The 14,434-nt window shown below is 42.5% G+C and overlaps 1 protein-coding gene across 1 annotated transcript; it reads right to left on the bottom strand.

Annotated features, from left to right (window-relative positions):
* Window positions 1-353: 353 nt before the first annotated feature.
* Window positions 354-10,737, bottom strand: LOC105556549. The gene is made up of 3 exons (XM_012003646.1): window positions 10,301-10,737; window positions 2,731-2,733; window positions 354-1,248 (listed from the first exon to the last, which is right to left on the bottom strand). Exon 3 carries the CDS (start codon window positions 1,100-1,102, stop codon window positions 551-553), a length of 552 nt encoding a protein of 183 aa, XP_011859036.1. The 5' UTR covers window positions 1,103-1,248; window positions 2,731-2,733; window positions 10,301-10,737; the 3' UTR covers window positions 354-550.
* Between the last annotated feature and the right edge of the window lie 3,697 nt (window positions 10,738-14,434).

The following is a 14,434-nucleotide window of genomic DNA, read 5'->3' as shown; positions in this document are numbered from 1 at the left end:
CATAAAGCTCGACCCCCTGCACCACCCCCGGGGGCGGGAGGGGGGTGACTTTGAAATCTTAAATAGGAACCCCTATTTTTTATTGCAGATTTGGATTCTCCGTGAAAAAATATGTAACTTTTGTATGAGACATTTTTTTCGTTTCATGATAGATGGCGCTGTAATCGGCAAAAATGAAAATGAGTTGAAAATTGTTGAAAAATGGTATATATGGTATAATGGTATAATGGTATAATGGTATAATGGTATAATAATATCTCAAAAAAATACACATCAGATTAGGAACATCAAAGTAAATTTTTTGATATTTTTGAAAATGCTATCATGTGACACCGTCTACCCTCCTGCAATGCATTCTTAGACTACTTTTAGGTTTACCCAGGAACAACGACGTAGACGTAGTAGTAATTTGTTCCCTTCGGCGTTCTTGATTTTGGTGAGTCCCCTTGCATCTCACTATCTCGGGGTGCTTGATTACTGTGAGTCCCCTTGCCTCTCACTATCTCGGGGTGCTTGATTACTCTGAGTCCCCTTGCCTCTCACAAGTGTTTCATTGAAGCAAATGTTCGAAATGATGTCCGTTGTTTCTAATGCACATTGCAACTCTGTGTCTGAAAGACAATCCGACATTTATAAGTGTCTCTGCGCTAATGTTTGCACATTCATTGATAATTCGCTGCTGCATATTTTCTGAGGTTGTTGGTACATCCATGTAAACTCTCTCTTTTAGCCTTCCCCACAGGAAAAAATCGGCAGAAGTCAAATCTGAACGTGCGGGCCAATTTTGAGGACCTCCTCGTCCAATCCATGGACCCGGATAGTTTCGATTCAAAACTTCTTGAGATATTCGTGAATAATGCGCTGGGCATCCATCGTGTTGAAACCACATATCCATTCTTGTTTGAAGTGGAACATCTTCCATTAGTATGGGTAAAACATTATCTAAAAAGTCGCTGTACATTTGACCATTCAGATTACCTTCTATGAAGTATGGGCCAATTACCTGAGTATCTAAAATACCGCACCAAACGTTGACACTCCACGGGCGTTGATGTTCAACTTGCCTTAACCAATGGGGATTCTCCACTGACCAATAATGCATATTATGTCGATTCACTTGATCACGATTCGTAAAATTTCATTCATCAGAGAAAAGTATCTGTGAAATGAAATTATCATTGACTGCCAGTTGTTCCTGTATCCAGTTGCAAAAATTCAAGCGATTTTGAAAATCGTCACCATGCAGTTCTTGATGCAGCGATAAATGATGTTGTGCCCCGATTGCCGAAAGAGGTAACGAGGGCAGTAACACTCAAGCAGTGTTACTGCAATTAGAATAACACTAGCGTAAGCATATTGCGCGATCGAGCCACAAAAGCCCGACCACGCAACCTAATTAAATTCTAAGAAGAAGTCAGCAAGGTCTCGACCCGATCACGAATGACCGCAGTCGAGTACCGAGAAGTTGCTGTCAAGTATCGAGAACGCTGACGCCTCGATCATCGGGTTTAAACCAGAGGAAAGCCCGAGATCGAGGCACTTGTCACTATCGCGTATCCGCTAACGTACTGTACGCGTTAAACACTTGTCCGTCAGGCCTTCGGCCTGCCGTCAACCAATCTTGTGAAACTCAGTTAAATAAAGTTAATCTGTGAGATCCAACGGTGCCTTCTTGAAGTGACCTCCGACCAGCCACATCCCATCAAAGAACCCCTTCGGTTCTCGTCAGAGAACACCTCCGGAGCGAGTAAGAAGGAAAATACACCGCGCACGGAGCGGCGCGGCAACAAAAGTGGTGGCAGCGGTACTGGGATTGTGAACTGAGTAGAGAACACTGCCTCAGAGGACCAAGGAACAGCTGAGTAAAGACAACGAGGACTAGCAGAGGACTGCGAACGACACGGACACCCGGTAGCAGCCGACGGTAGCAGCCGACGAGTGATAACGCCGAGGGAAACCGGAGAAGCAGCCCTGACCAGCCTCAACCAGCCGACACCCGAGCGGCACTGAATTACGACAGCAGGATTGATCGAGAAATCAACATGCGTCTAATGTAAGTCGTATTAAGACTATTGTAAAAGCGAGCGAAATTGCCGAAACAAATAAAAGTAGATGTCAGGGAATGGCCCTGCGACACCGCGCGAAATTGATTCGTGGAGGCTGTTAAGCGAAGCAGCCCGAAAAGCGAACGAAAATCCGCGAAGTTCACACACGGTCAAACGCATACCGCGAAATAGACGAAACCGTGTCCGCCGAAATTTAGAGGAGTACTACACAAGCGAGGAGTCCGACTCCGACGCCACAGAAGTACCCAATCAGGAAATCGCGACTTCGCCCAAAGTGATTTTGATTTCCGATACGGAACCGGAAAGCAGTCCGGCATATAGCCTAGTAAATAGGCACGCGTCCGCATTAAAGTCAATCGCGACAGGTAAACCCGATTCAAAAGAACGGGACATGGCGCACGCGGTTGGAACGGATCCGAACGCAGTCGGTCAAAAAATAGACGAAGCGTTAGGGTTAGTAGCCGGAAGTAACAGAGACAGTACACCGTTTAAAAGCGCGGTAGTATTGCCCACCGCGCAAAACGACGATATACGAGCTACAGTGTCCGAATTAGTAAGCGTAATACGCGACATGCGGATAGAGATAAGTAAAATCCAAGATCGCGAACGAATACGCGACCTGGGACGGACAGTGGTAAAAAACACCAGCAGACGTGACGATGACATACTATCACAGAACCAATTGACACCGTCTGCACAATATTCCGGTCAGCCGGGAGAACGAAACACGAACGGAAGATACATGTCCCTAAAGGAAGCACGAAACTCGATTCCCCCGTTCGATGGAACCTCAAGCAAACTTCAAGAATTTTTACGTGTCATAACTTACGCAGTGAAAAGTATCGATCCACTCGACGAAGGAGCACTATTAGAAGGCGTATTGTACACCAAATTGAAAGGCAGAGCCTTGACAGATTTTCGCACTAGAGAGATTAGAGACTTTGACCAATTAAAAGAAGAATTAGTCGTGTGCTATCAGAGTAAGAAGAGCACTACGCACTTGCAACTTGACTTCAATACGCTAAAGCAAAGGAGCGGAGAAAGCGCTCAAGAATTCGGCCTGAGAACCGAAAAACTAGCCAACGAGCTATTCGAATCCATGGTAGAGGAAAGCAATCACCCGCCAGGAGTTAAGCAAGGCATTCTAGAATCGATAAAGCAACAAGCTTTACAAAATTTTCAGCTGAGACTGAAAGACGAGATCAAACTACTCGTCAGATCCCGAAATTACAAAACTATGCAAGACGCCATAGCTGGCGCAAGTGCCGAGGAAAAATTTAATAGTCCAAAGGAAACGGCACGGTATAGAAACGGCTATGCAAACTCGCAGCCGAAAGACAATAAAGTGAAAGTAACGTGTCACAAATGCGGAAAACCCGGACATTATAACAGAGATTGCCGAAGCAGTCGATATGCAAATCGTTTTCAGCTGCCGAAACCCGAGACGACACCCAGAGTAAATGCGGTGGAGAAGCACTGCAGACATTGCAAAAAACCGGGACACGTCCAAGAGGAATGCTGGCAGTTGCACGGGAAACCGAGAAATAATAGCGCGAGATACGCTAAACCCAATTACTCGCAGGGAAAAGCGAAAAGGAACGGCAATGAGCATAATAAATACAAAGAAAAGAGCGCGAACTCAGCAGCAAGCGGTGACGAAGATGACAACGATGAGAAGAAGACGAGACGAGCGCTCAAGTATCAGGTTGCGCACATGAACGATGTGCCACAGCGGAGCACAGGATTAGATTTAATTAACCTGCCCATCCGAGAAACGAAACGCGGAAAAGCCAACATGTTATTCGACACAGGAGCCGCTTTGTCCCTAATAAAAGTAGCGTTGTTGAAAGAGGAAACACTAATAGAAGAAGACGAGATAACGCTTACGGGGATAACAGGCCATAAGGTGAAAACAATAGGCAAGATTCACGCCAAGATAAAGTTAGACGAACTGCAAATAAAGCACACACTATATGTAGTCAAAGATGATTTCCCCATGGAGTATGACGGAATCCTAGGAGTAGATTTCGTGAAGAGACATAAGGTAAAATGCGATTACGGGAAAAAACAAGTTAGCATAGGACGGCAAATCTTCAAGTTGTACCCCTACAGAAGAATATCACTAAAGCCGCGAAGCGAAACAATTATACACTTGGCTACCGATACGAATATGTTGGGCATAATACAGACATAAGAAACTAGACCCGGAGTGTTTATAGGAAACTGTCTAGTGCAGCCAAGAGAATTTACGTGCGTAGCAAGCATTTTGAATACAACAGAAACCACGGTTGAGATGCCAATGCCGCAAGTAAAACTTGTGGAAATTGGGCTGGAGGAGACAGAAGAAATAAATGCAGCACAGGTTAGCAAGGGTGCCGGAAACATATCGCGCAGTGAAAAAATAATTAAACTATTGCGCACCGAACATTTGAATGCCGAGGAAAGGAAAACCATTGTCGAAATCTGCGAAAATTTCAATGATGTATTTCACATGAACGGAGAACCTCTGACCTGTACGGAAGCTGTAAAACACAAAATTGCTACGCAGGCAAATAGCTCCCCGGTCAACGTACGACCATATCGCCTACCGGAAAAGCACAAGCAGGAGGTAGACCGACAAGTGCAAGAAATGTTGAAGAACGGCATAATAAGACGTAGCACGAGTCAGTGGAATGCGCCACTGTTAGTGGTCCCGAAGAAAGCAGACGCCTCAGGAAAACCGAAACTACGAGTCGTAGTCGATTTCAGAAAGGTAAACGACCTGACAATAGGCGATTCGTTCCCAATACCAAACATGACGGACATATTAGATCAGTTGGGAAATGCAAAATATTTTTCGACGCTGGATCTAGCTTCGGGATATCACCAAATAAAAATGGAGGAAGCTGATAAGGAGAAAACAGCATTTTCCACTCCACATGGGCACTACGAATATAATAGAATGCCATTTGGTCTAAAAAATGCACCAGCTACGTTTCAAAGAGTAATGAATGCCGTATTAACCGGATTACAGGGACTCAAGTGTCTCGTACATATAGATGACATAGTCATATATGCGCATAGTCTACAGGAACACAACAAACGACTCGTTGAAGTATTAGAAAGGCTGAGAGAGAATAATCTAAAATTACAGTCGGACAAGTGCGAGTTCCTAAGAAAAGAGGTGACGTACCTCGGACACAAGATAACAGATAACGGAATCCTTCCGAATCCAACGAAATTAGAAGCCGTTAAAAGGTTTCCGACGCTAGAAAAAGAAAAGGATATCCAGGCCTTCATCGGATTGGCAGGATATTATAGGCGATTTATAGAAAACTTCTCTAAAATAGCAAAACCCTTGACTAATGTACTGAAGAAGGGAACAAAATTTGAGTGGACGGAAGAGCAACAATAAGCGTTTGATATTTTAAAAGAAAAATTGACGACAGCGCCCGTTCTACAGTATCCCGATTTCGAACAGCCGTTTATAGTGACGACTGATGCATCCGATCATGCGATTGGAGCAGTATTATCGCAGGGAAAAATAGGAAAAGATAGACCAATAGCATACGCGAGTCGAGTCTTAAATAAAGCCGAACAAAATTATAGCACTACAGAAAAAGAATTGCTAGCCATAGTATGGGCGGTCAAACACTTCCGACCGTACCTATACGGAACGAAATTCACGATAGTCACAGACCACAAATCTCTAGTGTGGCTATTTAGTGTAAACGATCCAGGATCGCGCCTAATAAGGTGGCGATTAAAATTAGAGGAGTACGACTACGTAATCGTACACAAAGCAGGTGAGATAAACAAAAATGCTGACGCGCTCAGCCGACACGTTGCTGACGTAAACACCGTCGAAGAAACAGACACAACGATGGAACGCGAATATTCAGAAGAGGAAAAGAAGAAAATACTGTATGAATACCATGATGCGCCTGTGGGAGGACATCAAGGAGTGGAACGCACCATACGAAGAATTCGGTTAACTCATAATTGGAAAGGGTTAACGAAGGATGTGGAAGAGCACATCTCAAAATGCGAAAAGTGTCAGAAAAATAAATTGTCACGAAGAATAAAGGTACCACTGGTGATAACAGACACACCAGATAGGCCATTCGAAAAATGTGCCTTAGATATAGTAGGACCGTTGACAACGACTACACAGGGAAACAAATACTTACTGACGTTCCAAGACAGTCTAACGAAATTTAGTAAGGCAATCCCCATACCGAATCAGGAAGCAGTCACGGTCGCAAAAATGTTTGTAACAAGAATAATCTTAGAACACGGCATACCCGAAAAGGTACTGACCGATCAAGGTACCAATTTCCTAAGCGACGTATTCAAGAATACGTGCAAACTATTAAAAATAAAAAAGATCCAGACGACGGCTTACCACCCAGAAAGCAATGGAGCTCTGGAAAGTTCGCATCGCACTATTGCAGAGGACTTGCGACACTACATAGACGAGGATCAAAGTGATTGGGATGAATGGATCCCGTACGCAATGTTTACATATAACACAACGCCTCATAGCGCGATAGGATACACTCCACATGAATTGATATACGGGCACCAAGCGACTCTACGGCCCTGACTCAACCGCCGCGACAGACGTACTCGTACGACGACTACGCGCAAGAATTACGCGAGAGAATGCGAGCTACGCAACAAGCAGCGAAGGAACAATTAATAGCCAATAAAGAAAAAGCTCACTATGACAAACGAACTAAAAGTGTGATGTTTAAAGTAGGGGAAAAGGTACTCCTACACGACGAAACCGTGAGGAGAGGACGCTCGAAAAAACTAGATTCTCAATGGATAGGTCCGTACATCATTACGGAGAAGCACTCGGAAGTAAACTATACGATAAAAAAGGGACGACGAAGCCTACGAGTGCACGCAAATCGCATAAAACCCTTTGTCGAATATTAGGAGATTAGAACTACAATCGAGGGGAGAAGGGACAGGAATGAATGATAGAAGATAGGATAAATGAATAAAATAGAAACAGTTCAAGCAAAAGTTAAGTATAATTACGAAAATAAAAATGCGCGTATAAATGAATCCAAGAAAAAGTCAATTATAAGGAAGAAAATAAAAATAGGGGTATAAAAGGAGATTAAAATATATATAAATGTATATAAGTATATGTGTATGTGTATAACGAGGTATACGACGTATAACGACGATGTATAACGACGGGCCAGGACAGGAGGGAGTGAGCGCCCGCCATCTCCGCCGCAATAGGCCGAAGAGCCAACGTCTGTAAACAAGACAGGAAATCGATATAACGAAAAGCGAATGTAAAAAGAACAGTAGGCAAGAAAACAAGAGGACACTTACCTCACTGAAAGTAGACCCATCGGGCCCCGTGAGGAGACGTGGAGGGACACCCAAAGCGACCCCTCGCGGTACGCCATGGCCTCCCCATAGCTAGGGGGTGGGTCGTACGCCGGAGGAGACGGCGACCCCACAGAAGAAGCCCGAGAGGAACCCTCGGAAGACCCTCCCGACGACGCCCGAGATGAATCCTCAGAAGAACCGCCCACGAGCTCGGGCACCGGACCCTCGGCGACTGATAACTCGCGATCGGCACGGCCGACACAAGCCGAACAGTAAGTGGGTTGAAACAATCGGCGGCATTGCCTACAAGCCGCAAAGCCCATACAGCAGGGAGACGACATAACGAAGGCAAGAGGCGAAACGGGACTGAGCTCACAGCGAGCAAGGTAACATAATTAAAAGAATAAGATATAGGAACTCCTGACGCAGCCCAAGATAACAGTCAGCGAGAAAAACCCCCCGCGCACCTGCAACTAAAAAGCGACGGGGATTCAAAGAAAGTAACATGAACTCCTGTCTTGCAGGATGGGACTGGCATTGCTGCTACTTAGCACGAGAGCCGAGGAAGAGCCATACAAAATCCACCGATTCGACCACGAACCGGGATTATACTACGAAAAACTAGGCACACTTCAAGAAACCGAGGCCGAATGGAAATTAACGATAGACCTCGAAGTAAAAGCCCTAGGAGTCAGGCATGAGCAACTAATAGAATTTGACGAAGACACTCGAGCCCTGTGCCAACACGCCTTCGCGGGCATCGAACCGTCGTGCGAAAACGTACTACAAATAATAGCGAAACAGGAAGCACAGATCGCAACGGCCCTCAAGCGCCTGCAGACGCTGTATACCGCTAAGGAAAACAAAAGAGGCCTAATCAATGCGATCGGCAGCGTAAGCAAAACGCTGTTCGGCACGATGGATGCGGAAGACGAACGCAAGATAAACGAGCAAATGCAATTACTGCAGGGACAACAAAAGACACTGCAACACGTTATGAAAAACCAGCTGAAGATACTGGATAAATCCATCGGGCACATAGAGGCATTAGAAAACACCGTGACCCGCAACGAGAACATGATCGCGAACGCCACACGGAAGATGCAGGGTCAGGTTTCACGACTGACGAACCGCGAGGATATAATAGAACACCTCGTGACAATAAACGAGATAACGAACACACTGGCGAGAGACATAACTGACGTAACGGATTACTTGACTCACGCAAGACACGGAATAATTTTAACAAGACTGTTGCCGATAGAATTAATAATGACGGAACTTCGGGAAGCTGCGACATACCTAGGGGCAGGACAGCACTTCCCATTCAAAGTACAAGCCGAAAACTGGCAAACGATCCAAGAACACGTGAAGGTAGCCGCGTACGTAAACATGCCTCACGTGTACACCATCCTAAAATTCCCAATTGTAAACTACCCAATATACGAAATAATAAAAACAACTCCCCTTCCCGCCCACGAGCGAGACAATATATTCACATTCGTGAAAACGTCCGGGGATCTAATGGCAATAGATAGGGAAAACCACAATTATCTAATAATCAAAGAGCGAGAACTAGAGACTTGCACGCGAACAGCAGAAAAATACGTATGCAATCAAGCATTCCCGACATACCATGTAAGCGAAGACGCACCATGCGAGGTGCAAACCTATGTACAGACCCCGGGCCACCTAAGTGCGTGCGAAAAAAGGCACCTTACAAGCAACCGGACCATTTGGATAACGGTAGAAGAAAAACACACTTGGCTATACTCCACGCGAGGAGAGCAACGAATCAGCGTCCAATGTAACGGACAGCCAGAAAGCGAAATCGCTATAGATAACACAGGTAAAGTTACCCTACAAGACAAATGTAAACTAACCACGCCCGACGTGATCATGAAAACGAAAACACAAATAGGCAATAAAGTAGTACAGACACACCTACCGGGATATAATTTAACGAAAAACACGGTCAACCCCTGGCCGAAGGAAATCAGCTAAACTAACAAAGTAACCGAAAGTTAAAACCCGTAATAACGAACCCGAAGGAATTGATAGAACTAAGACTAAGCACACGGGAACTCGAAAGAGAATTGGAAAACGGAGCGAACAAACACATATTTGCGAACAGATACGTCGCGTACTCGCTAAGCACGGGCATGGCAATAATTATAGTTAGCATAATAGGCATAAGCGCATGGATAATATACCGTAGAACGAAAAAACAACCGAATACACCAAACTATGTTAACCGCGAACCCGCGATGTTGTACTAAGCATAAATTGTAAAGAAATATTGTAAGGAACAAGGAAAAGGGAGAGGGTAAACCCATGAGCGGAAAACTTCATCCCTCAGTTTTCCTTCTTCCAAAGGGGGAGGGATGTTGTGCCCCGATTGCCGAAAGAGGTAACGAGGGCACTCAAGCAGTGTTACTGCAATTAGAATAACACTAGCGTAAGCATATTGCGCGATCGAGCCACAAAAGCCCGACCGCGCAACCTAATTAAATTCTAAGAAGAAGTCAGCAAGGTCTCGACCCGATCACGAATGACCGCAGTCGAGTACCGAGAAGTTGCTGTCAAGTATCGAGAACGCTGACGCCTCGATCATCGGGTTTAAAACCAGAGGAAAGTCCGAGATCGAGGCACTTGTCACTATCGCGTATCCGCTAACGTACTGTACGCGTCAAACACTTGTCCGTCAGGCCTTCGGCCTGCCGTCAACCAATCTTGTGAAACTCAGTTAAATAAAGTTAATCTGTGAGATCCAACGGTGCCTTCTTGAAGTGATCTCCGACCAGCCACATCCCATCAAAGAACCCCTTCGGTTCTCGTCAGAGAACACCTCCGGAGCGAGTAAGAAGGAAAATACACCGCGCACGGAGCGGCGCGGCAACAATGAAATGGATGAAATTTGTGTTCATGCAGTATGCGTAGAACACTTCTTTGAGAAATTCCTGAACCTCGCGTAATTTGCCTAGAACTAATGTGAGGATTTGCAGCAACTGCAGCTAAAACATTCACTGTGTTATTTTCGTTTGTCACAGGCCGCGGTCGGACTCTTTCTCTAGGTTTAACACTTCCAATTTCAGTAAACAGTTGGACAATACTGCGAAAAGTCGTTGCAGAAGGAACATTCCTATCAGGGAATAGATTAGCATACCTTTGACGAGCTTCTTCAACATTTCTATGAGCCTCAACAAAGTACGAGAAAATGATATCTACTCTCTCTACAATCGTTAACATCGTGGAACAATTGAGAAGAGACGTTCACAGTCCGAATCATTGAAGTAAAATGAACAGTCTGACCACTTTGCTTTTCGAACATTTGCTTCAATGAAACACTTGTGAGAGGCAAGGGGACTCACAGTAATCAAGCACCCCGAAGGGAACAAATTACTACTACGTCCACGTAGTTGTTCCTCGGTAAAGCTGAAAGTAGTCTAACAATAAGAATGCATTGCAGGAGGGTAGACGGTGTCACATGATAGCATTTTCAAAAATATCAAAAAATTTACTTTGATTTTCCTCATCTGATGTGTATTTTTTTGAGATATTACCATTTTTCAACAATTTTCAACTCATTTTCATTTTTGCCGATTACAGCGCCATCTATCATGAAACGAAAAAATGTCTAATACAAAAGTTACATATTGTTTCACGGAGAATCCAAATCTGCAATAAAAAATAGGGGTTTCTATTTAAGGTTTCAAAGTCACCGGGTCCCATCCCCCGGGGGTGGTGCAGGGGGGTCGAGCTTTATGTTAATGGATGTCCCTCTTCGAGGTGAACAACTTTTATTGCAACTTTTTTTTAATCCGATTTGCATTTTTCTAAATATTCTGAAAAACAGTTTTAAATGCCTCACCCTATACAGGGTGAGTTATAACATTTGTGCCAGAACTCGTGAGAAGGTAGAACGGATCGAGATGAACAGAAAAGTCCTGAACCATTTGCAATTTTCGCAATAGTTAACGAGTAATAAATTATCGAAAATCGTCGTCTTTGCCCTGCCCACTGTCCAATTCGAGCGCGTGGCGAGATGTGACCGCCCGGCGATCGATATTGCCTGGCGAGGGGAGAGGACAGCGCGCCGTTGCCGGCGAGCTTACGTCGCCGCTCCCGCGTCTCGCGTCCTCACCCCTCGCCTGGCACCTTCTCAACCTTCTCATGAGCTCTGGCACAAATGTTATAACTCACCCTGTATATTACTTACTTTTACACACACGCACACGCACACGCGCTTGCGCACGCCCAAGCGCACGCACACGCACATGTACACAGAGGGTGTCTGTAGAGTCTGACCAAACCCCTAGATCCTGAAAACAGCTTTTGATATGGAAAAATGTTTCAGATAAAAGTTATAGGAAATTAATTTTACTATTATTTGCACCCTTCTAAATCCTATAATTTTTGTCTGAAACATTTAGAGATACCCAACTCATACATATAGTATATATATATCAGAAGCGGAAAATGTTGTCTTATTAATACAATATATACATATATGTATATATATGTATACTTTTTAAAAATAAAATAATAGTAAATGAAAATACTCATGTACCTTTATTTTTTGTATGACAACAAATTTTTATATTTTTTTCAAATTTTGGAAATTACCTGTTTTGTCTTACAATATGTATAATAATTTTCAAAATCTGCAAAAAATATAAATATCTGCTTTATTCCTATCCAAATTGTAAATATAGGCCGGTATTCATAGTCGGATCTTACTTTAAGACAGTCCTAAATAATATCTTAAGATGCTAATACGGCTCTGTGATTGGTAGATGACAAAATAAGATATACTATAGTACTTACGACGATCTTCAATATAAGAATTAATCGACTATGAATACAGCCATATAGACACGGTCTTACATACAGGTCCGGAAGCTCAGGCCAAATTTTGGTGGTGGAGATAGGTCGAATTTTTAAGCCAATAAACGTTTGTCTCTTGGCCATGAGAGTGGCCACGCAAAGAAATCACGGTTTCTATGTCTGTGTCTCTGTCTACTACTAAAGTCACTAGATAAACAAAGTACCGCAATTAACCGCCATATTGAGTCCAAACACGCGGCTCATTCAAATTATTTATTTGTATAAATGTATTTTGTGAATAAAAAAGAAAACCGTAAATTATAGAAATAACTATTTTTATTTATCATGCTTTGGTTTGCTTACATATGCTTTCATAGCAACACTCCTACTACTGTTAACAGTTTTTATTTCATTAATAGTTTTCTTTTTCAGGGAAAAATGGATGCGTGCTATAACAAATGTTTTTATAAGTTTATAAATAATGTTGTGGCACGATGGAATAAAGTTTGCAGGATATTGTTGTAAAAACATTTGCACAAACTGTATAACTTTTAATTCATTTAAAATTAGCTTGATTTCGTTTTTCCTAAATAATAACTCACATTTATATATAATGTTATATATATCCATAGTTGGAAATGTTAAAATATTTTCCTTATACTCTCTAAGTCTAGAGAAAGAACATATATTGTTATTCAAATCGTTTGCACAATTTGTTACAACAGCATTAAAACAATGATCGCACACTTTAAAATTTTTCTTAATCTTATATAGTAATGCACCTGTTAAATGATACAAAGCTGTCTGTATTACATCGCTTAAATCTGTCTCATTTCCAAGTAATGATTTATATATTCCTGTATCCCATAAATCTTCAATACTCTGCTGGGATTGTACTTCTGAAGAGGTATTTTTTAAATCACAATTTTTTATCTCCTTACAATATTGAATAATATGAACTGAATCAACAGTCGAGTAATTACTACGATTAATATTAGCTTTAAACTGTGATAGACAAACAAGTCTTAATGTATATTTGAATTCACGTGCATCTGGAACAGATTTTCTTCCTCGGATGATGGAAAATAGATTCTCTAAGGCATCTTGAGTGAATCTTCCTAATAATAAAAACTTAAAGTTTTCTTTCTCTAAATATTCAGCTTGCAAATCAAGAGCAGTTTGAGTGCAAAGTATTAAGCCACTTTGAAATGGTTTCCATTTTCCATCTCCGACTGTTATTCCTTTAATAATCTTGATAAAATCTTTTAAAAATATTATGTTATCTTTGTACACATTTTCATCAATATGTGATAATGCAAGTTTTATATATCGACTGGTCATAATTTTAAACCATTTATACATAATTGTAAGAAACCAGGCAGTGGTTTTATGTATATTTTCAATACGTCCATTGCCTATGTGATATGAAATAGCTGCTGCAACATTATTGTTTAATAATGCTATACTTAAGGGGATGCTAAAGCCGTCTGTTTTATCGGCATTCTTTGTTAGAACTAATCTTTTAATTGGCTTTATAGAAATGCAAAATTCTTATACGGAATTAAAGAACGCAGCAAAATCTACTTTTCTCTGGTCAACTTTATATTAAAAACGAAAAAAAATTAATAATTTTATTAATTTTTGGTACACTTGACGACAATATTTGCTTGATACGAGAATTCTACAATAAATATATACAAACTGAGACCAGACAAAAGTAGGGACAACATATAGGAACAATATCGTGCAATTAGAACTAAGATTAATAGCCTAGAAAAAAAGATTAGTTCTAATAAACGCAAGTCAAAAAATCCAAGTCTAGAAGACGAGAAAAAGAGTAGTATGGCGTGTAGAAATAGTTGCAGGCTTTCTCGAGAGATGTCACTGCCAACGGTGGCAATGTGGCGACTTGCAGTTGCCCATCTATACGACGACACAGTCTATGGTCGTCGGTGGCGCTGTCCGAGCGGGAACAGAATATGTTAGTCGTTACTCGTCTGTGTCACGGTCAAGACCGATCACCTTACCGTGTACCGAGATCTCAATAAAGTTCTCTTGCATCTCGTATATTCCGAGTGAGTTCTTCCCCGCCTTCGCAATCAGCTAACGGCAAGGAAGTATTGTGGGCACTTCAGCCGGGCTGTAAATACATCGACTAGGCCCCACAGCAACATGGCAGCAGTCGCAAGCCGGCGATAATCGCGTCC

Source organism: Vollenhovia emeryi, unplaced genomic scaffold (assembly GCF_000949405.1).
Source record: "Vollenhovia emeryi isolate VEMERY1.0 unplaced genomic scaffold, V.emery_V1.0 DF939940.1, whole genome shotgun sequence".
Lineage (NCBI taxonomy): Eukaryota > Metazoa > Arthropoda > Insecta > Hymenoptera > Formicidae > Vollenhovia > Vollenhovia emeryi.
The sequence above is the reverse complement of the archived record's forward strand: the minus strand, read 5'-3'. Positions and strand labels throughout refer to the sequence as shown.